Source organism: Meleagris gallopavo, chromosome Z (assembly GCF_000146605.3).
Source record: "Meleagris gallopavo isolate NT-WF06-2002-E0010 breed Aviagen turkey brand Nicholas breeding stock chromosome Z, Turkey_5.1, whole genome shotgun sequence".
NCBI classification, from domain to species: domain Eukaryota; kingdom Metazoa; phylum Chordata; class Aves; order Galliformes; family Phasianidae; genus Meleagris; species Meleagris gallopavo.
Window position 1 is genome coordinate 25169455 of NC_015041.2, and position 21912 is coordinate 25191366.

The following is a 21912-nucleotide window of genomic DNA, read 5'->3' on the forward strand; positions in this document are numbered from 1 at the left end:
ATTGCAACAGCTGGTCTATTTCCAGATCACACCTTCCTCCCAGGGCCTGAAGATGAGCATTCAAATTTCCTCTGGTTATGTCTGCCCCAGGTGCAAAGACAGAAGGTTCATGCTATTGGCAGTAGTTTGACCATAGCAGCACTGCGGACCACATCACAGTGTTGGTGCAGTCTAGGCCTACCTGCCTTATTGAAAAGCACACATCAACATGGGAAACCCAGCTTGAATTAGCTGCTATTAGGCCCCTTATTGACAGGGAAGCCAGAGATGGTGAAGCTGTGACACTGAGCAGAAAGAAACACAAAAGTAACATGGCCAAAGATGGAAAAAAACGTGTAATAGAAACTTGAATGTCACGCTATGAAACTGAGAAACTGTTTTTGCATGGAGATACTTGGGAAAAGGCATATATGTTTGAGGAGCAATGGCTGAAACCAGGATACCTCCCTTTATTCTTGGTGCTTCAGGTTAGTTTTCAACTTGTGCCAATGCTTTAATAAAGCTGCTGTTACAGGATTGCTGGGATGTTTAACACGATAGTTCAAGATTCAACAAGAATTTCTCCTGACTTAGAAGCAATAGAAACAAAATTGGGCTTTCAGGTGCTCCAGGCATTCACTGCAACCTTCTGTACCAGTGAGGGTGCTGCCAAAGCTAGCAGTTTTGCTCTGTTTTGCAGCATCTCAAGAAGAGCTTGAAGCAAAGCAGCATGCTAGAAACACATGCACATGTTCTCTTTCACTTACGCTGTGTCAAGAAGAGCATGGACACAGTCTCAGAGCACAGCCCAAGGCTCGAGCAGATGCAGCTTTCTTCAGCCCACAACCAGGTAGACTGCAGAATGAGAAGGATTTGTATTTATTTTCTTACCTTTGGTAAGCACTTTAAGACCTATGATAATGAATTTCCACACAATATCTGCATTTTAATTATTTATAATTTTCATTAAAGAGAACTAAGACCCCCATATACTCATGTAGATGAATGAAAGGAGTAGTGTTCCCACCCTCTCTTCTCTCTGCTCCTCAGATATTTTCATTTTCAGATTATTCTTAATCCTTATAATCTTGAATTAGGGAAATATATGTTTTTTTATTATCAATAGACTTTTAGGATTTTTTTTTTAACCATACTGATTTTTCATAGGTTTATGGATCCATAATCATTCACGTCACAGCCTGAGGGAGATGAGGCTGAAACAGGATAATAGCCTTTAAATCCCCTTCTCTAAGCACTCAAATCTTCCCTGTCAGCAAGATTAAAACGGTCAACAGCAGTCTTCATGTGTCTATATCCCACACTCAGCTTTCATAGCAACTGGAGTGGCAACTGGCAAGAGGAAAAATGCAGAACTGCTGCTGTGTTTGATACCAGCAAAGAGAGAAGAAAGCGGTACTCTCCGTCCTATTAGTGCCAGAAAGGACTGATGCTAATTTCTCAACCAAGTGGATGAAAATAAGGGAGAAAAACAAGGAGAAATAGTATGTTGCAGTTTAACATGAGGAGACAATTTCCTTTCCTTAAACATAAAGGAAGAGAAAGGGAAGTATCAAGTGTCTTCACACAGCCCAACATGGGGAAGGATAATGAAGGTGTGTGTTTAGACAAGCAGAGTGATTTTTCTGGTACTGCTCCAGTGAGCTCTCAGACCATGCTGCTCCTTGGACCAGAGGGAAACTACAACTATTATGTAGATGATGAAGAAGAGGAAGAAGAAGAAAAAGACCACGGAAAATGGCCAACAGAGGACCCGTTTGAAGGAGAAAACAAGCTCTCATCATCCATTCCTTTCTCCCCAACCTTTTCCTCTGGGGCCCCAGCCAGGCCTTCCACTTCATCCGTGCTGAACATTAACGTTGGTGGCCAGAGCTACCGTCTCACCTACCAGGCAGTGGCCACCTATCCCAAGACCCGCCTGGGCCGCCTGGCCACTTCCACAGACCGTCGCTGCCAGCTGGGCCTGTGTGATGACTACGCCGCCCAGGTGGATGAGTACTTCTTCGACCGAGACCCAGCTGTCTTTCAGCTGGTGTACAACTTCTATGCTTCAGGGGTGCTCCGTGTGCGGGATGAGCTGTGCCCACGCAGCTTCCTGGAGGAGCTGAGCTACTGGGGCGTACGGCTCAAATACACACCCCGCTGCTGCCGCATCTGCTTCGAGGAGCGTCGCGACGAGCTAAGCGAACAGCTGAAAGTCCAGCGTGAGCTGCGCTCCCAGGCAGAGGCTCAGGAGAATGAGCAGCTCTTCCACCACATGCGCTACTATGGGCCCCAGCGCTGGCGCCTCTGGAACCTCATGGAGAAGCCCTTCTCCTCAGTCACTGCCAAAGTGATGGCAGTGGCCTCCAGCTTCTTTGTGCTAATCTCTGTGGTGGCTCTGGCGCTCAATACAGTGGAGGAGATGCAGCAGGTAGACAAGAAGAGTGGAGAGAGTCGGCCTGTCCTGGAGCACATTGAGACTCTGTGCATCGTGTTCTTCACGCTGGAGTACTTGCTGCGCTTGGTCTCCACACCAGATCTGCGTCGTTTTGCCAGCAGCGCCCTCAATGCTGTAGACCTCATTGCCATCCTGCCCCTCTACCTGCAACTGTTGCTCGAATGCTTCACTGATGATGACCAGCCCCGAGGTCGGGGCTCTCAGCATGAGTATGATATTGAGAAGGTGGGACGGGTGGGCAAAGTGGGACAAGTACTTCGTATCATGCGTCTCATGCGCATCTTCCGCATCCTCAAGCTGGCCCGCCACTCCACAGGGCTGCGTGCCTTTGGCTTTACCTTGCGTCAGTGCTACCAGCAGGTGGGCTGCCTTTTGCTCTTCATTGCCATGGGCATCTTCGCCTTCTCTGCCATGGTCTACACAGTGGAGCATGATGTATCCAGTACCAACTTCACCAGCATCCCTCATGCTTGGTGGTGGGCTGCCGTAAGTAAACTCAACTCACCTTGCTGGGTAGCCAGAGATCTTCCCCTTCCTTCCCTTTCCCTCTCCTCCCTCCTTCCCAATCCTTCCCTCCTCTCCCCTCCCATGATAGAGATGCTGACAGTCTTGAAAACAGAAGACCCAGATCAGTGAACATCTGCTCTGAATTCTGAGCTTACAGGACATATGCACTCACTCATGCACACACATGCATGCACTTATTCACCTCTGTTGTAAGCTTTAATCAGGACTTAATCAGGCTGTCGGCATTGATGTACCCATCTGACCAAACGCAGACAATACTTGCCTTTTAAAGAAGGGTGCAAAATAACAAAGAAAAGCATTTTTCCACTAAATTCTGTTGGCAGTGTTACCAAAACAAACAAACCAATCAGTCTAGCTGATTGCAGGTTGACATAAGATTCTCATTCCCACTGTTCTTGAAGACGTACTGTGATCCATCATGTAACTTCAAGAGGGTAAGACGTGTTTTTTGTTTTTCATGGTACTCTGGACAGTCACACTTGAAAAGTTAAATCATCCCAGAGCTCAGGCTATTAAAATTCATTAGGACCAGCAGTTGTTGCATTCTGCTCCTTAAGTGCCATTTTCATGATACGTTTGTACATGTAGACTCATTGGTGGTTATTTAATGTGTGCCAGTCTTGCAGAGAAATAAATACAAAATAAGCAGAATAACTCAGGGGATTGAGATAAACTGCCCTCTACATCTAGGTCATCTGTCTGCATCCCACATCAGGGAGGGATGGTTAGTGGCTGGTTAATGTCATCTTGAATATTTTTTGCTGCTTCTGCCAGAAAGAGTGTGATTTTAGTCCCTCTCAAAACAATTGGGGTGGTAGTAACTGACTGAGCTTCTGCTGACAAGCCTCAGAAAGAAAGGCAGAATGACCTCATTTCTAGAGTCTGCCACTGGGGTGATGCACATCTGAGCATATCACCTTGAGGTCTGAACTATCAGACTGACCTGTAATATACTGTGTTATATGGAGAGATGTTTTTAAGGCAGTGTTTTCCAGGCTAAGGTAAGTTCACACCTTGTGGGGACATTAAGTTATAGCCAGGAACACAGAACTGTGAGAGCTTAATGCCCTCTCCCTTGCTTAAATGTTTCCTGGCTAAGGCAGAATGATTCAGCTTCCCAAACTCACCTCGGAACTGTTTGCCATCAAGGATGGCCATGCATTTTCTTACAACATTTTAACCCTATTTTCTCAGTGTACTCAACAATTAAAATGATAGTTATATCCTTCAAGATGAGCTGCAAATACAAAAGAAACACCTGTGGGTTTATGGGGACTAACAAACAATGAAGGCTGGGAGAGGGAGCCACGGGCTGTGAGTAAATGCTTAACTGATAATCTTCATGCTCAGGTATGGCAGCTTCTCAATTATCATCTCTACAGCGTTTTGGCAGGGAAAGGGCAGTGGTTATATCCCAGGTGCTGAGGAGAGGGGGAAAAAATCCCTCTCTGTAACAACTAGCAGTATAAAAAAAAAAAAAAAGGAAAACAACAGCTCTGTTATGCCATAGCAGCTGTGCCTACAGCAGCCTGAATCAAGTCAGAGGGGAGCTGGGTGTGTCTTGGCTTCCCACTGCTCTATGACTTGTTTTAGCCTGTTGCCATATGAAGAGTTTCTATATTTCATCTCATGGCAACTGATCCCGGCCTGCATAATCCACATTTAAGGCATGGTTCTGGGGCACTCTTGGCCCCAGCTTCCTTCCAGGAAAGAAAGCCCAGGCAAAAAAACTTCAAAGGAATCAGGAGACCTCCTCATCCTGGATGATCAGCTTGGCACAGGGCACACAGGACAGCAACATCAACCTATCTGAGAACACCTTCCTGGGCAGCATCTAGGGAGACTGTGGCCAACAGTTCTGTTTCAACAGTGGCTGATGAAATGTGGAAGTTCCCCATATGTTTGCAGTGATTTTCTGAACATGCAGGATACATGCAAAAAGCATTAGAGATCACATCTGCAAGTTGATAACACGACGATTATTTAGGTACTGCTCTGAAATCTACATAACAATGACTACTTAAAAAATTCCTACTTAGCAAAGCAAGTGTCTCCAAAAGAGATGCTGTAGCTTGCACATTGAAATTCTATGGCATAAAACTTTTTTTAGAGTCCATTCATTCATTAAGAATAAAAACTGAGATATCCAGATCATTTAAATTTCAAAATCCAACAACGTCTGCAATCTGACCCACAGGAGAGAACAAGTATTCCTCCCAAACTGTCACAGCGATTAGAAGACTGTGCCAGTGGAACAGAACCTTATCACAGGATAATGGTTTTGTCCTGGCTGCTAGAGATAAACATCTTGCCTTCATCTCAGTATTTATTTTTGGAGATATTTATCCTGTATTATCATTCAAATCCAGTGACTTAATTTCCATTAAACCAAATGACTAATCCTTTTTATTCTGCAGGAAGCACAAGGTGCATCCTACAAATACGCTTATCTAGTGCTGTCTCATGTACCCTAATGCTTACTTCATTTGAAATAACATTTTATTTAGCATGTTAGAAGATGGAAGGTTGCACTCCATGACCTTCTTAAGACTTATATTCAGAGCTAAAGCCACAAGGGCATTATAGTGAAACTCCTATTTCCGGTGGCATATTTCTACAGAAGTTTTATATCACCATTTTGCAGATACATGCATTCTCTTTAGATACTGTGAAGAAGATTAAATAAAGTTCATTGGCTGAAAAACATCTCTTGAATAGGAATAATACAAGGAAGTGCCACATTGCAGAAGCTTGCGAGTTTTACCTGATGAAGAAAAAAAGTTATTTTTACTAAATGTAAACACCATTAAAACTCAAGATGTGTATAGTGGGAGAATAAAACTTAGGAGTTATTTCATGTTGTCTGGTTGGTAGTACATCATTCTTTATGTAACATCCTCATAAACAAACATCCAGGAATTCTGAAAACAAAATTTACAAATTTTACTTCAGTACTTGATACAGTACTGGGCCCATACATCAAAGCTTCTTCATACATACGTAGTCTAAAAAGAGAAAATCTTGAAAGCTCAGAAAAAAAAATACAAAAAAAACTCTATGAAGTTCTTGTGAAAAGAAAATTCCTCTCTCCCTCCCAAACAGAAGCATTTTCAACAACTCCCAAAATTTCTTCAAAGGGGTGAATTCAGGAGAAGCTTTTTGTATACCCATCAGCTGAAACAAACAGGAACATTCCTTACTGAAGGCATGCAGAGACTACGCTTGTTTAACCTCTGACATAAAAAGGATGAGGCAGATCAAGCAATTTATCACTATAAATATATACATATTGCAAGTGTGCACAGCCTTCTAGGCAATTGAGTAAGATCTTTATTTTTTTTTCCATAGCTCCTCGTATCATTCAAAGATTCAGTCAATTGTATCATTATATATACGCTTCATTCTCTTGGGTCACTTCTTCCACTGGCGCTAACGTTATAGAAATACATTTCACAAATAGCTTTTCACATGTTTTTTATTGTACATAATACTTGTATATACATGATAATCAATATTAACACTCAAAATAAAACCTACACAGTAAGTCCCAAAATACTGATTTCTATAAGCATGCCAGATTTAGACACAGAGGACATGTGTTCTCATCAACTTCAGAATTGCCCCTGCTCACTGTGCATATCTGGAGAAATGCTGAGGAGATAAGTGCCTGTATGTATCCTCCCTGCTAATAAGCTGAATGCTGGTTTGCCCATAGGTCAGCATCTCCACTGTGGGATATGGAGACATGTGTCCAGAAACTCACCTCGGCCGCCTGTTTGCATTCCTGTGCATTGCTTTCGGGATAATCCTGAACGGCATGCCCATCTCTATCCTCTACAACAAGTTCTCAGACTATTACAGCAAACTGAAAGCCTACGAGTACACTGCTCTCAAGAAAGAGAGGGGGAAGGTGGACTTCACACGGAGAGCCATGAAGAAAATCTCTGAATGCTGCGGAGAAGGTGGAGCTCGCTCCTTGCCACAACACGGATAGGAGCAGAGCTTTGGATGTGAGGCTGAAACAGAGAAGTTGGAGGAAAAGAAATGAATCAGCAAAGCTAACTAAAGAAGAACTGAAAAGGCTGAAAGTAACAAAAAGTAGGCAGTGAAATATGCCTGCAAGGAAGCTGTATTTGAAAGAAAAAAAAGGCTCAGATTAAAATAGCTTTTTTTTTTTTTTAATTGGCAAAATTACGTTCATGAGCTCATGCGCTTGTGAGATATCTAAATGATGTTCTTCAGACGTACAACCCAGAAACTCTAAATTAGACCCACAAGAAGATGGGACGCCTGCAACTGGCCAGACCCTTGCTGAAAACAAATCAGACCAAAGAGAGAAAAACCCAACAAATACGCTGTAATTAAGGGTTGGCCACTTCTCTGCTGCCAGGGCAGTCTTAAAAATTAAATTTCTTATAGAATACTCACTACATTGACTGCATCGCAGAAATCAGTTTTGCATCAGTTTTCAAAATAAGGAAAACAGCCTAGGATGCTTTTTTTAATATTAGCAGCATCTGTACTCCTTAAGCTTTCAGTTTCCACTTGCACTGATAGCTTGGCTATCAGTGTCCCAATTGTATTTTCCAAATGTAGCACTGCAAGCGACTCCTATTTTCACACCTAGGTGAGCAACATGCTGGTTTTACTATTTCTCCCTCTACCACCTCTGTAATCATTTTCTATTATGTCAAGAATTAGTGGGGATATCTGGAGTATGAGCTGATAAATGTCATCAGTTTTGCAGATACTTCCAAGCCAAAAGCTTCTCTAGGTGTAGGATTAGGTGATAAACTACTTTATTCTACAGCATCTAATATATTTGTTTATTGAATTGTTAAAATAAGAATAGGCCTGTCAGAGAACATAAATGATAGAGAAATATTCTGTAAAAATCTCTAATGAAATGTGTAATAGATAATATCTCATAAAGACTTTTCATGCAAAGGATCTTATCAGCACTTAACTGTAGCCAAATTTAAACATCATTTAAAGACAAGGTACACACAGCCATTATTAGGACACACGTCTGACACGTTGGTTCACCTCCAGGGGCTCCATACTTCTTTTGAGTACTGAGACTTCTCACATGGCTGGACTTCTGCACGTATCAGAATCTCATCCCTAGAACTAAATAACAAATAGCAACAAGAAGAATGTTGAACAGGATCAGCATTTCATGCATTAGGTGGCTGCATATCAGGAATATTCTTTCTACATAAGAGCAGCTCTAGCAGTTAAATATCAGGAATCTGAACAATACATCTGAAAGTTATTTAATTGATACTCAGATTCACATAGAGTAAACACAGTAATAAAAAGAAGCAATGGAAATGACTGCTGCTCAGCAGCACAACACAACACTCTTGCTGTGAAACAGCCTGACAACTGAGGTGCATTTTATATTTCTGAACACCCATGATGTTTCTGTGCTGCCCTGTTGAATGTAAATAGCCATATTCAAAGCTCACTCCTTAGACAGCTGAGGTTAAAAAAGTTCATTAATTTTGTCACGTCCATGCACAGTGTGTCAAGCACAGGGCCATTCTTCCTTTCAGTGATGAGAAGGTAATTAGTAACCAAGTTGCCCTTCTCATTCTCTATCTCCAGACAAAAGTATTATAAGCCCATCTGTCATTTCATTCTGTAGGAATGGCAGTCAGCACACTGTGCACTGATCAGCTGTTAAAAACTAAACCATGACTTTAAGGCACAGCTTGAGTTGAATGCAATAGATACTTGCTGTTGTGGATGGCACACACTGCAGCAGACACAATCCTGGCACTCACTGAGAAGAAGCAGCTGATTTACTTTTTGGCTGTAAGGTAGCATGAATTTACATTGTCCTTCGGGAAGCAACATCAGAACCAGGAGCATCCTGAAACCAAAGGAAGTCACTCTCTCAGACCCTCACTGCAGTTCAGTGAGGTGGTAGCAGGTAAGTAAAAGAGAGAAAGAATAACTGCGCTGCATTTATAATATGCAGCTTGGTCCATTAGCTTACATTCATTCAGTTAGATCCATTTAAAGATTTAAATGTTGATGACCACCCAACATTCCAGTATATGGAACACCCTAATTTCTCTGTCTGAAGAAGCTTGCATGTACCACACAGATGAGATGTTCATGCATGAAGCTCAGCAGGTTCTTGCCACATCGAGAAATCCAGAACATGAGCACCTCTTCTGCTGAGGTTGGTCCTCCTTATGGCCGCAGACTCCAGATAGACTGTCAGCCCCATTTTCCACCCACCTGTTTTACATGCAGGACATGTTCAAGTAGACAAGTACCGGAATAAACTTTCCACACAAAACATGAGCAGGAAAAAAAGGACAGTTTTCTCTTTTAATTAAGAGTTACAACTGAATGTCTTCAATAAGTGCTTTCTTACCAGTTCAGTATGATTTTTACACACACGTCCCATACTTCTGTTCTAACTGTTCAAATATAGCTTGGAGGGTCTCTCCCACCTCTGTAGCTGAATCTGTTCTACACAGTGACCCACTACTGACAGAGCAGAAAAGTCTGTACAGCTTAAGGTTTGCAGCACTTCGCAGGCAGAGGGGTGTGTGTCACAGACTTTTAATCAAAAAAGACCTACAAAAGCACTGACTAGGCAGCAGAATATCCCCAAACACTCACTCTTCGTTGACAGAAGAATACAGACAGACAATACAGTCTGTTGGGCCTCAAAAGCCAGTCAGTCTGCACATACTGCAGCTACATGAAGGCAGGACTCACAATGCCCTGTGGGATAATGGTTACAGACCAAAATATTTTCAGACATGGAGGAAACTAATTTCTTATTCTTCAGAAGACAATATTGCCAAATCCTACCTAACTACTCTGAATATTAAAGCTACCTTAGCACTAACACCCACTGCACACTCTTCTTTCCCAGTACACTTACTCACTCCTCTCTCCGAAACCCAATCCTATCTTGCTAATGGCAGCTTTGGTGCCTTTGTGATTCCTCTGTCAATTCATTTAAAACACAGATGTGACTATCTAGGGGAGGATTAGAATTTTGATTGGTTTTGTAATAATCTGATGCTAGCCCTGTTGTAAGCAGCAGAGAAACAGGTTCTTGTTGGAGTAATGCATTTTCCAGCAAACCAGAAATTAGTGTTTTGAGTTTTCTTTACCAACTCATTGTTTCATTTTCCAGACTATCTCCTGCAGCTTTCTGCCTTGTGGCTTGCCACATTTTATTGCAGGGGTGATGAGTTTAAGTCCATGTATTCCAATAGATTATGCCTAAAACAGAGGTCCCCCAATGGCAACCTACTCTGAATGCCCAAGTTGTGTCAGTACCAGAAATTTCTGTAGAGGAATGGTATGTCTCTCCCACCTGTCAAATTCCTGCCTGAGGCTCTTACCATACAAACTGGCTTAGATGCTCTAGCCAGGTCAGAGGAAGGAAGGAGTTCATCCTCACACAGAGCAAACTCCTGACCACCCACAGTGGGCTGTGTGTATCTTTGTCAGCTGATTTTGAAACTGGACACTGTATTTTGCCATTGTGGTGGTGGTGTTGTTGCTGCTGACACAATGGTTCCTTCTGAGAAAGACCCTAAGTTAATTTACTCTGCCATATCCAGGAAGACTTTAAGTGGCATCAAAAGTATGCCCAGATTACTGCAAAATGAAACAGCTAAGTGCTACACAATAATAATAAAAAATAACACAAGGTAGCTTTGATAATTTGATTACTTAAATGCCATAGGGCTTTGACAATCAAAAGATTTCAGAATAACCATTTCAAGGGAAAATATGCTTAGACACAACAAAGATGGGTAATACCATTAAAGGTATACAATAGGGCTTGTTTTATGCAATGTTAATTTGGTATAACTAAGGTTTTGGTAAAGCAGGATGGAGGTTTTTCTCAAGCCACCAAGAAATTAGAAATCTTAGAATGCAGCCATATTCATGTCTTTCATTTTAAGCAACTACATATATTAATGAGTCCTAGAAGGAGAAGGAAAATATGTTTTGTCATTATATTTCACCTCACACTTAGCAAATGTTGTCCCTGGTACACAAAGAAACATACTCTTTATCTGGATGGCCTTCATTTTCAAGCTCAGTGTTGTTGCTTGTTCTACTCATTTTAGGCCTTCAAATGATTGTAGTAAAACAAAAAACAAGCAAAACAAAAATAAACAAACAAACACCACAGCAGGCAGGGATGTTGGAAATCTGGAGAGACTGTCCCTACACGAGACAGTGAAAATAATTCCAATTAGAATATGATTTTGCACAAATCCATGTCTCAGAAGAACATCACTTTTAAAATGCAAATCAGCAGCTGTTTGCTTTTCTCATTCACAAAGATAGCAATTAAAGGGGTAGCTAGTGTACAGCTATAGATTAATATGCATCTGGTGCTATTCCCAGGCTTCTAAGGCAAATGGTAATATTTAGTCTATAAATACATATAATTTTAATGATTGTAAACTAGGTATAATTTAAAGTTTCTGGAGAAAAATAATGACCATCAAAAGACCTAGGAGGGAGAACAAGAATCTGCTTGCTAAAAAGTAGCTTTAACTATTTAGAGTGTTCCATTTTTATGTTGTGTAAAAGTACTTGATTCATGCTTATTGCTATTGACAAAATTTCTACTAACTTCTTTATTCAGTAGTAGAGAAATTACAAGGCATTTGACTGTAATCCAGCTTTTTATCTTGGATTTTGAAATGAAAAGGCCAGAGGTATTAGCTTTTTATGTACATAGGTAATTTAATGGAAATACGCTGAGAAAAATTAAAATGTTCTCCAGCTATTTTCCGAGATAGAGATTATGAAAGTTTTCAAAATAAAACTCGTCAGAGCTCATTTCAACACTGTCAAATGAGTCTGTATTGTCATTCTAACTTCTGAGCCCAACTTGATCCATTTACAAGCAAATCATTTTCCCTAATTAAAAACGAGATAAACTACTAACATCCCTAAGAGTCAGCCTTTCAACATCACTAGTAACAGTTCATCGAGCTACCAAAAGCTCATACAAACTGCTGGTTCTGGCAGAACAGACTGCCTAAAACACTACTGCCTGGCAAAGAGAAGGTGGTCACTGAGAACAACTGTGCTTTTCCATACCCATAACAAGAGCCTTGCTCAGTAGGAAACTCTTTTTACTTCCTCACCAAAGCCAACAAATGAAGGCAAAGGCAGAGAGTGCAGAAACACAGAGCAGGCCACCTGCAACAGCAAGGTCGGACTTTGAAGGGAAAGAGCTCCGTGTGACAAACTGAGCCAGATCTGCACGCACATCACCTCAGGCTGCTCCAGACACAACTCCTGAGGTTCTGACTGGCCTGACATCTAAACTTCTTAACATCCAAATATTTTATATGGGTAAGCAATCAGGATACAAGCAAGCAAGCAAGCAAACAAAAACCAGAAACAGCATGTTCTAGAAGTTCAGGCACACTCCCTCATCACACACAAGCTGCGACGGCTGTTCCGCCGCGATGGGGGAGAGGGAGGGGTCCTCCCGGGGAGCGCCGTCCCTGTGTGGAAAATTGTTCGCTGCTGCCGCCCGCAGGCCTGAGGCTGCCAGGGCCCCTGCATGCACACTGCGCGAGCTTCACCTCACTCAGCTTCAGGCACCGAGCACGCTGAAAGCCTGGGCCTGCACGAAGCACTGCCAACAAGAGCGCCTACAAGAAAGGAGTAATTTAATAGCACTGTAAAACTGGTGTTATTGCCACTCGGGGCTAAATGGATCTTCAATCTAATGACAGCTCAGCCACTGGTGATTCATTTTGCTAAATTTCATTTCTAAAATGAAATTCTAAAGTTTGAAGTGCTTCCCACAGAGTCTCTGTACAGGAAGGGAACTGATTCTGGGCAGATCTAGAGGATGTATAGTTAATATTCAGTACACCTATGTCCAAGACAGCTTAAGCAAAAAAAAAGGTATGAATATTTACACCAGAAAATTAGCCATTGATGACAAAGTTCTCTTAACTTCAGGCTGAATGGATCATTTCTGGAGAAAAGGATCCTCAACGGATACCTTATCACTCACTACAACCGCCTGAAAGAAGACTGTGGAGAGGTGGGGATCAGCCTCTTCAGCCAGGTAACAGTGGTAGGGCAAGAGGAAATGGCCTCAAGTTGCTTCAGGGGGAGGTTCATGTTGAGTATTAGGAAAAATTTCTTAGGAAGAGTGATGAGACATTGGCACAGGCTGCCCAGGGAGATGGTGGAGTCACTATCCCTGAAAGTGTTCCAGAAATGTGTAAATATGACACCAAGGGACATGGCATAGAGCAGGTCACAGGCATGGGTTGATGGTTGGACTAGATGATCTTAGTGCTCTTTACAACCTCAGTGATTCTGTGATTCTGTTTTACATCAATACTGAAGATTTTATTAGCAGAATGACACATAAACAATCAAAGAATTGGTCTCAACCAGTTTTCACTCCACTTTTGGGGGCATGGTGAATTTAAAACAATGCTGATTTTCTGGGGGCATTTCCCATACGATACAATGTGTGCTTTGCTTCATTGCCATGCTGTGATGAGACCTGTGTCATTTTGTACACAGATTTGTAGAAGAGTTTGACTGTGAAGCTGAGCCAGCCCAGGAGATTAACATGATTCCCTGTGAAGGTAAGGTCTGGTACTGGCTGTTACCAGGCTGCCTGCTGGCCCGCTCATACAACTCTGCAGCTTATCTCATGCTCTGGTGTTAAAGCATGCAACATTTGTTTAGTGTTATCAGATCATTACTAGAAATTAATTCAGCAGCACCACACACAAGTCTCTAGTGGGTATGCAAAGTGATTAGTGGAGTGAATAACCTGAGAAATGCCAGAGCCACTAGTGGAGGCAGAAAGAAAAATCCTTGTGGCTTATGTTGCAGCAAGCATGCTGCTGAACTGAAAGTAACAGTTATCAGATCAATTGGCACCTGAGGGGCTGGGAAAGAAGAAAGTCACACAAACCTCTAAGCACCAAGAACCTACTTTGTCTCTTGTCACAAGCTTTCCCTGCTCTTGTGCAGCTGTAATAGCACCACTGTAATAGCACCACTGCACTAACACAGATCCCTTGGCATTTTTCCTTCTGCACCAGGTGCTTTTCCCCAGTTCCTCCCTCTTTGGAAATCTGTAAATGCCTGTTGGTTTATAGCTTTGGTTTGTTGGTGAGGGAGGCCATGTCCTCATGTGCATGACAGTGTTTCTCTTTCCATACAAACCATTATTTCCACTTGGTATTCAAATTCTTCCACAAAATCCACCTTTGAAACAAATCAGACCCATCATATGTAACTCACCATTAAAGGTTCAAATTCACTATATTATGTGCCTTATCCATAGACACTTTGCATTACTGTCTGAAAAAGAACTTTTATGTATAAATATGGTTTCTGATTGTGGTCAGTCATACAGAATCCTGACCAGAACAGTGGTCAGTCCAGCATTAATACAATTTCCTTAGTGAAAATACAGTGCTTCAGTCTTCATTCGTACCTTTTGGATTCCACTCCCAGCCTCTTCTTTGTTCTGAAGAGCATTCAGTTAAACAAAAGAATATTGACCTTAAGAAAATAATCTGAAAATCAGTTTGGTTTAATGAAACAGTTACTGTGCTCATCTTCCTTCACTTCCATTAAAAACAAAACAAACAAAAAAAGAACAACAGCCCAACAATAAAAAGCTTTATATGGGAAACCAATAAAAAATGAAAGAGAGAAAAGGAGAAAAAGAAGGAAAACAAGTATTCTAGGTAGTGTAACAATGCAACTTACGTGGCAGAAAGCAATAGCCTATGCACTGACGCAGGGGCAGTCTGAGCAGCACCTCACTGTCTTGAAGCAGACACACACTTTCTACTATAATGCACCATAAGATTACAGAACAAAGCAAGATCAAGGGCACTCAAACTGCATCCAAAGCAGAAGTAGTCAAGCACTTAGAGATGTGATGTTATGGCATATAATGCATTTGTTCTGTATACAGCTGTTTATTTTAAGGACTGGTTGCAATGTGCACTTCGTCATACCTGAGCAGCAAAGCAGATTCTGACGTGCAGAGACTATGAAGCTCAGTCATCATCTATGAAAGAAAAAGCTTTCATTCAGACATTTCTCAAAGATAACTTTGAACCATAGAATCACCAAGGTTGGAAGAGTCCTCCAAGATCATCTTGTCCAACCGTCCACCTACCACTAATAGTTCCCCATTAAACCATATCCCTCAGTACAACATCTAAACATTTCCTGAACATCTCCAGAGATGGTGACTCAGCCACCTCCCTGGGCAGCCCATTCCAGCACCTACTACTCACTCAGACAATATTTTTTTCCTAATATTCAACCTGAATCTTCTCAGGTGCAACTTGAGGCCATTCCCTCTAGTCCTATTGCTAGTTATGTGGGAGAAGAGGTCAAAACCCACCTTGCCACAACTGCCTTTCAGGTAGCTGTAGAGAATGATAAGGTCTCCCCTGAGCTTCCTCTTCTCCAGACTGAACAATCCCAGCTCCCTTAGCTGCTCGTAAGACTTGTGCTCCAGACCCGTCACAGCTTTGTTGCCCTCTGTGGACATGCTCCAGGGCCTCCATGTCTTTCTTGTGGTGGGGAGCCCAAAACTGAGCACAGGGCTTGAGGTGTTACCTCACCAGAGTTGAGTACAGCAGAACGATTACTTCCCTGCTCCTGCTGGCAATACTATTTCTGATACGAGCCAGGAAGCCATTAGCTTTCTTGGCCACTTGAGCACACTGCTGGCTCGCGTTTAATCAAGTGTCAATTGAAATGCTCATTTCTTCCACACAGTCTTCCAGACACTTTGCCCCAAGCCTGAGGCTTTGCCTGGGGTTGTTTTGGATGAAGACCAGGATCCGGCACTTGGCCTCATTGAACTTTATTGCATTGGCCTCAGCCCAGCTATCCAGCTTGTCCAGAACTCTCTCCATGGCCTTCCTACACTCAGGCAGATTGACACTTCCTCCATTTGGTGTCATCTGCAGACTTAGTGAGGCTACACCCAGTGCCCTCATCCAGGCCATTGATAAAGATATTGAACAAGACAGGCCCCATTATTGACTCCTGGTGAAAACTACTTGTGACACAACACCAGCTGGATTTAACTCCACTCGCCACCACTCTGGGCCAAGCCCCTCAGCGTGTTCTTTTTGCAGCAAAGAGTGTACCTGTCCAAGTCTTGGCCTGCCAGCTTCTGGGAAATGCTGTGGGATACAGTGTCAAAGGCTTTGATGAAGTCCAGGTATGGTATGTCAACAGCCTTTCCCTCATCCATCAGGCGCCTCACTTTGTCAAGCAGGACCTGCCTTTCATGGACCTATGCTGGCTGGGCTTGATCTCCCAATTGTCCTGCACAGGCTGTGTGATCTCTCTCAAAATGATCTGATTCACAACCTTTCCTGGCACTGAAGTCAGGCTGATGGGCCTGTAGTTTGCTGGATTCTCCTTATGACCCTTCTTGTAGATTGAAATCATATTGGCAATCTCCAATCCTCTGAGACCTCTCTGGTTGACCAGGAATAGTGGTAGATGGTGGAAAACTGCTTGGCAGTCACCTCTGACAGCTCCCTTAGTACCCTGGGGTGAATCCCATCTGGCCCCATGGACTTGTGACAGTCCAGATGGAGTAGTAGGTCTCAAGCTGTTTTCACCTGCATCATGAGTGGTTTATTCTGCTCCCCATTCCAGACTTTCAGGTCAGGGTTAGAGTACATCGAGAATAATCAGTATGACTTTTAAAGACAGACATAAAAAAGGCATTGAGAACCTCAGCCTTTTCCTTATCTTCAGTGGTCATGCTCCCTACTGCATCCAGATGGGATTTCTCCTTAGCCCTTTCCATTCTGTTAATACATTTGTAAAAAAGTTTTTTTGTTCTCTTTCACTACAGCAGCCAGATTGAGCTCATGCTGGGCTTCTGGCTTGCTAATTTTCTCTCTGGATATCTGAACAACTTCTTTGTACTATCCCCAAGTTGCCCATCCCTTCTTCCACAGGAGGTGGACTCTCCTTTCCTCCTACAGCCTCAGAAAAACTTCTCTGTTCATTCACACCAGTCTTCTTCCCCTCTGGCTCATCTCATGGCGCAGGGGGTCAGTCTGTTCCTGTACCTTTAAGACTTCCTTCTTAGGAGTGACCAGCCTTCCTGAACCCCTTTACCCTTCAGGACTGTGTCCCAAGGGACACTCCCTACCAGCATCCTGAGCAGTTCAGAGTCTGCCCTCCAGAAGACAAGGTAGCAGTTTTGTTGGTCCCCTTCTGACTTCACCAAGATTTGAGAACTCTACCATTTCATGGTCACTCTGTCCAGGACAGCTCTCAATGTCCACATCTCCCACCAGTCCTTCTTTGTTTTTAACTAGCAGGTCTAGCGGGGCACCTCCCTGGTAGGCTCGTTTATCAACTGCATCAGAAAGTAATCTTCCACACATTCTAGAAACCTCCTAGACTGCTTTCTTTACTACTATATATACACTATGTATATACACTATATATATATATACACTATGTATATACACTATATATATACACTATGTATATATTTCCAGTATATTTCAGAGAAGTTGAAGTCTCCCATGAGAACAAGGGCTGACGACTGCACAGCTTCTGCCAGCTGCTCATAGAACACCTCATCTGTCTCTACATCTTGGTTAGGAGGTCTGTAAAAGACCCCACCAGGATGTAAGGATGTAAGCCTTGTTGGCCTTCCCCCTGATCCTTATCTATAGATATAGAGCTCAACACTGTTGGGGTGTCAGCCCCAAACTCAACACTGAAACACTCTCTAATATAGAGAGCCACACCACTATCAGTTCTGAAGAACTTATAGCCATTCACTGCAGCACTCCAGCCATAAGAGAAATCCCACTATGTTTCCATAATTGCAACTAAGTCACAGTTTGCCTGCTGCATGATGGCTTCCAACTCCTACTGTTTGTTGCCCATGCTGTGTGCATTGGTGTAGATGCATTTCAGCTGAGCCCCTTGTTTCACCCCCAGCCTCAGCATCATTCACCAGGCTCACCGCTAGTGCCCCTTCATACCTAGTTTAAAGCCTTTGAGCCTTTAAGTTGGTACAGCTTGTTCTTTCCACTGCCTACTGTTGAAGGACTTGAAATATGAATCTCCTTCTAAACATTTAACCTCCTCAGGTAAACAGAGGAAAAGAAAAATCATCACAAACAATAGAAAAGCACAAGTGGAAAATGCAGTGGCACAGATTTGTAAAACAGCTTCTGGAAGCATTTCAGCCATATGAAGGATGGTTTTGACTGTCACAAAAACTGATGCTATCACCATGCTGTGAAGATAACTTAATAGCAGGTGTTGTGGCACACAATTTTCTTCATCTAACCACCCTTGGGAAGCAGAAACTTCACTAATACTGAACCAATTTTCACATTAGTTCTTTCCACACACAAAAAAGGCTCTATCAGACATGCCTATAAAGTGCTAAGATGTATATATGCTAAGGTTTTTGGTGGTTGTTGTGGTTTGGTTTTTGTCTTTTTTTTTTTCTTCTCCCACTTAAGTGGCCATCTGTTTTACAAACATAGAAAACCCTCCCAATGACTTCTAAATTCAGTACTTCTAACACCTACTCACATATGCCTATACACCAAGAGTTCTTGTTGGTTCCCTCCCTTATGTTCTTCATTACTATTCTGCTACTCTGATAAAAGATATAACCTATGTAGACACAATGTGATTAACACAGACTGAAAAGCTAAAGCAGCGTTGCTGATGTGAGGATGAGAGGGCAAATAGTGAATCCATAAGACTTTTATTTTGTAAAGCACAGCTGTACTTGTAAGACAAATTTTGAAGGAAAAAACTTAAGAATCCAATAGTTAAAACCACCTTTGATGACAGCAGATGACAAGTTGACCAAACTCATTTCAACTAGTACAGCCCTTCACTAAAGTTTAAATACATGACTAATACCAGCAAAAATCACAAATATAGAAAATGTTGGACATATGTAACAATTTGCTGCTGGTATCTAAGATTGGAAATACCAGGCATATTTTCTGACATCAGTGCTCATCCCTTCCCTCAGTGCCTCTACTGAATACTGCTTTGTAAGTGACACTTGCTTGTAGTATTGGGCACTACAGCTAAATAGGTCTGGGACTTTGCACGCACTGAGAATTAAAATAAACAAGGGCTTTAAAGAAAACAGAGGTTCAAGAGTGAAAGAAAGTGCAATTACAGAATAGAGCTTTACGGAACCAACTTGATAAAAGAGCTTTAAACTCCAAGCAGAAAATACAGAAAGCTGCTAGAAAAGAGTTATGTTTAGAGTAAATAAACTTATGTGTTTTCAAAAAGCACTTGAGGAATGCTGTATACATTAATGAAGGACTGGTTTTTACACTGATTTTCGACTTGAATTTGTGAATGGTCTTATGAACTCTACAGATTTCTTCCAAGAATTTAGAAGGAAATGTGCCCTGATTAATGCAGCAACATTTAAATGAGTCAGTTTTTAAGGTGAAAGAAAGAAAACTCAAAGGCAAAAAAATGACTTTAAAGAATACTAGTACTAAATTACTAGATCAGTACTATTTTTTTAGACATACTATAGGAATAGAACACTCATGCAGAAAGCCCCTGCATGTCATGTGGTGTACCCACGTGGAGATGGCCCTGGGTCATTCTGACAAGTCTGACCTAGATGAGAGATGTATGGGATTAAGAAGCAAAATATCACAACTGATAGGCTTAACTGCAGTACACATAGTCTCAATTCATCCTCTCCTCCCACTCCTATTACTTGCAAATTCTAATGATCACACTTTGTTCTCAGAAGGACATTCAGAGTACTCAGAAACAAATTCAGAATCACTCTGTACATTTTTTCTGCTTTTTGAAGAAACATATGCAGTAACACTTGTCTGAATATCTGTATTCATTTCCAAAGAATGGTACGCCAAGGTCATCTGTCCTCTAAAAAACAATGACCTTTTCTGTGCTAGACTGTCCTAGCCCTCTTAAGATTGGCTGCTCACACTCCAGTGTCTACTACATAGAGCACCAGAGGGAAGTGTTGGCTTTGGAGTGCAGTGGAGACTGTCACTTCCCTGGACAACTGCTTTAAAATAGGTGCCCTGTCATTTCTGGAAGATGTTCTCTTCTGAGCAAGTAGCACATTTACTTGCTGTATATGCACTTCCATTTTCTTTTTGGCAAGAAAAAAAGAAAGTATCACTAGCTCTGTTAAGATGCTGACAGTAATTTAAACAGTTTAGATAGTATGAAGTAGTTGGAGGTCCTTGTCAAGTGCATTTCAGACAAAAGAACACTGAAAAAAACCTCCCCTCTGAGTCTCCCAGAAAATCTATCCCTCATACTTTACAGTCATAGACACCTGGTGCGAAAGAAACAGCACTGCATTGTCACCTTCACTGTGGTTGGAAAAGAGTCCGCTCAGTGAAGTATCTTAAGCAGTTAGGCATTTCGTCCTGTACCTCTCCTCTCCATCTGCTCCCTCTTTCTCATTTTCTAGCAGTGCTTTTCAAAATTTGGCTTCAACTGACATAACTTTAATGTGTATGAAGAAAAGTTGTGTAGCTGGATTCCTCCATAAAGTAACAAAAATTGTTTGGATGGAAGCACAGTGAGCCATTGGGTGGTGTATTTCAGCAGTGGCAATAGTGGCAGGAAAGATAAGCCATATTCCAGATGGGCACGTACAACCGTCACACTGCAAAATGAAGAGCATCTCTACCAGCTTATCTGAACAAAGAACACTGTAGAACACTTACGGAAGTTTGTCAGGACCTACTGAACTAATATGAGGCTGAAGGCGACAGTTTCCTGGACCTCATTATTAACAGCGATGAGATGTGGTATCAACAATATGATCTAGAGTCAAAGTGGAAGTCCTTGGAGCAGACATGAATTTCCCATCAAAGAAAAAGTTCTGGATACAGTCCTCAGTAAGGTAAAGAGATGTGCACTGCCTTTGGGACAGAAAAGAGGCGGTCCTTCCAGATTTCCTGGAGCCCAGACAAAACATCAGCTCTGACCACTACATGACAATGCTGACTAAGCTGAAGGCTTGAACTTCCAGAGTCAAGCTAAAGAAGGCACCTTTTTCTTGCAACACAATAATGCCAGGCCCTATACCAGTTTGAAGAGCATGAAGCATACTGCCAGTCTTGGCTGAACTGTCCTACCACACCCTGTATAGCAGAAATTTGGAGCCTTCTGACTTCCATGTATGGGCCAGTGAAAGAAGGACTGTGTAGGCAACATCATCCATAGCAACTATGCCATCCTACCAGCTGCACCTTCACTGGTGCAGATGTTTATAAGTGTGGCATGTGGGTTCTTGTTTATTGCTGGTAAAAATGCAGAGATAATAGTAGTCCCTATATTGAAAAACAGTGTTTTGTAGCTGAGAATTTACCAGAGAATGTTATTGTGCTTTTCTTCTGTGGTTTCCATGGAAATAAATAGAAGGCATTACTTTCAGCACAAACTATGTATTTAAGTTCTATCTTTGCAGTAAAGTTTTCTCTGGCAGAAAAATACTGTCATCTTTAGCATAACCATAACTAATGTTTACTTAATCAAAAGTGGTATTCTTCAAATTTTGCTAAGAGAAATTAGCAGTCACTCCAAATTATTACATAATTTAAAAATTCAGAGAAGGAACACAAAACATCAAATCATATTCACCTAAGTAGATGCTCTCATAGAACTTTTTGCTATTCTGATTATTGAAATAGTCTTTAAGTATAACTTAGTTTCACTGCTATGTTTAATTCTCTGAATTGGAAACATGTCTGTGCTAGATTTCAAGCATTAGTTTATTCTTCTCAGTAACCTGAAAATTGGAGAGGGATATATCACACTTCTTCCTAGATGTCTGTTTTACGCTGGCACTTATTATTCAGTACACATTTGTTCTATATTTCTTTCAGGTTTTTTTC

General features: G+C 41.9%; 2 protein-coding genes across 2 annotated transcripts in view; both read left to right on the forward strand.

Moving 5' to 3' along the window:
• The first annotated feature begins 1573 nt into the window (after window positions 1-1573).
• KCNV2 (potassium voltage-gated channel modifier subfamily V member 2) lies at window positions 1574-14162 on the forward strand. The gene is made up of 2 exons (XM_031557278.1): window positions 1574-2923; window positions 6681-14162. Exons 1-2 carry the CDS (start codon window positions 1574-1576, stop codon window positions 6957-6959), a joined length of 1629 nt encoding a protein of 542 aa, XP_031413138.1. The 3' UTR covers window positions 6960-14162.
• Window positions 12445-21912, forward strand: part of VLDLR (very low density lipoprotein receptor) — a 32221-nt gene continuing 22753 nt past the window's right edge. The window contains exons 1-2 of the mRNA XM_010725623.2: window positions 12445-12662; window positions 12950-13058. Coding sequence (XP_010723925.1) covers window positions 12445-12662; window positions 12950-13058 — 327 coding nt within the window. The remainder of the gene's footprint in view (window positions 12663-12949; window positions 13059-21912) is intronic.

Excerpts from the sequence above, each read along its gene's own strand:
- KCNV2 (XM_031557278.1), top strand. The coding sequence starts at position 1,574 with ATGGGGAAGGATAATGAAGGTGTGTGTTTAGACAAGCAGAGTGATTTT. Across the intron at positions 2,924-6,680 it reads ATGCTTGGTGGTGGGCTGCC|GTCAGCATCTCCACTGTGGG; the intron begins GTAAGTAAACTC and ends GTTTGCCCATAG.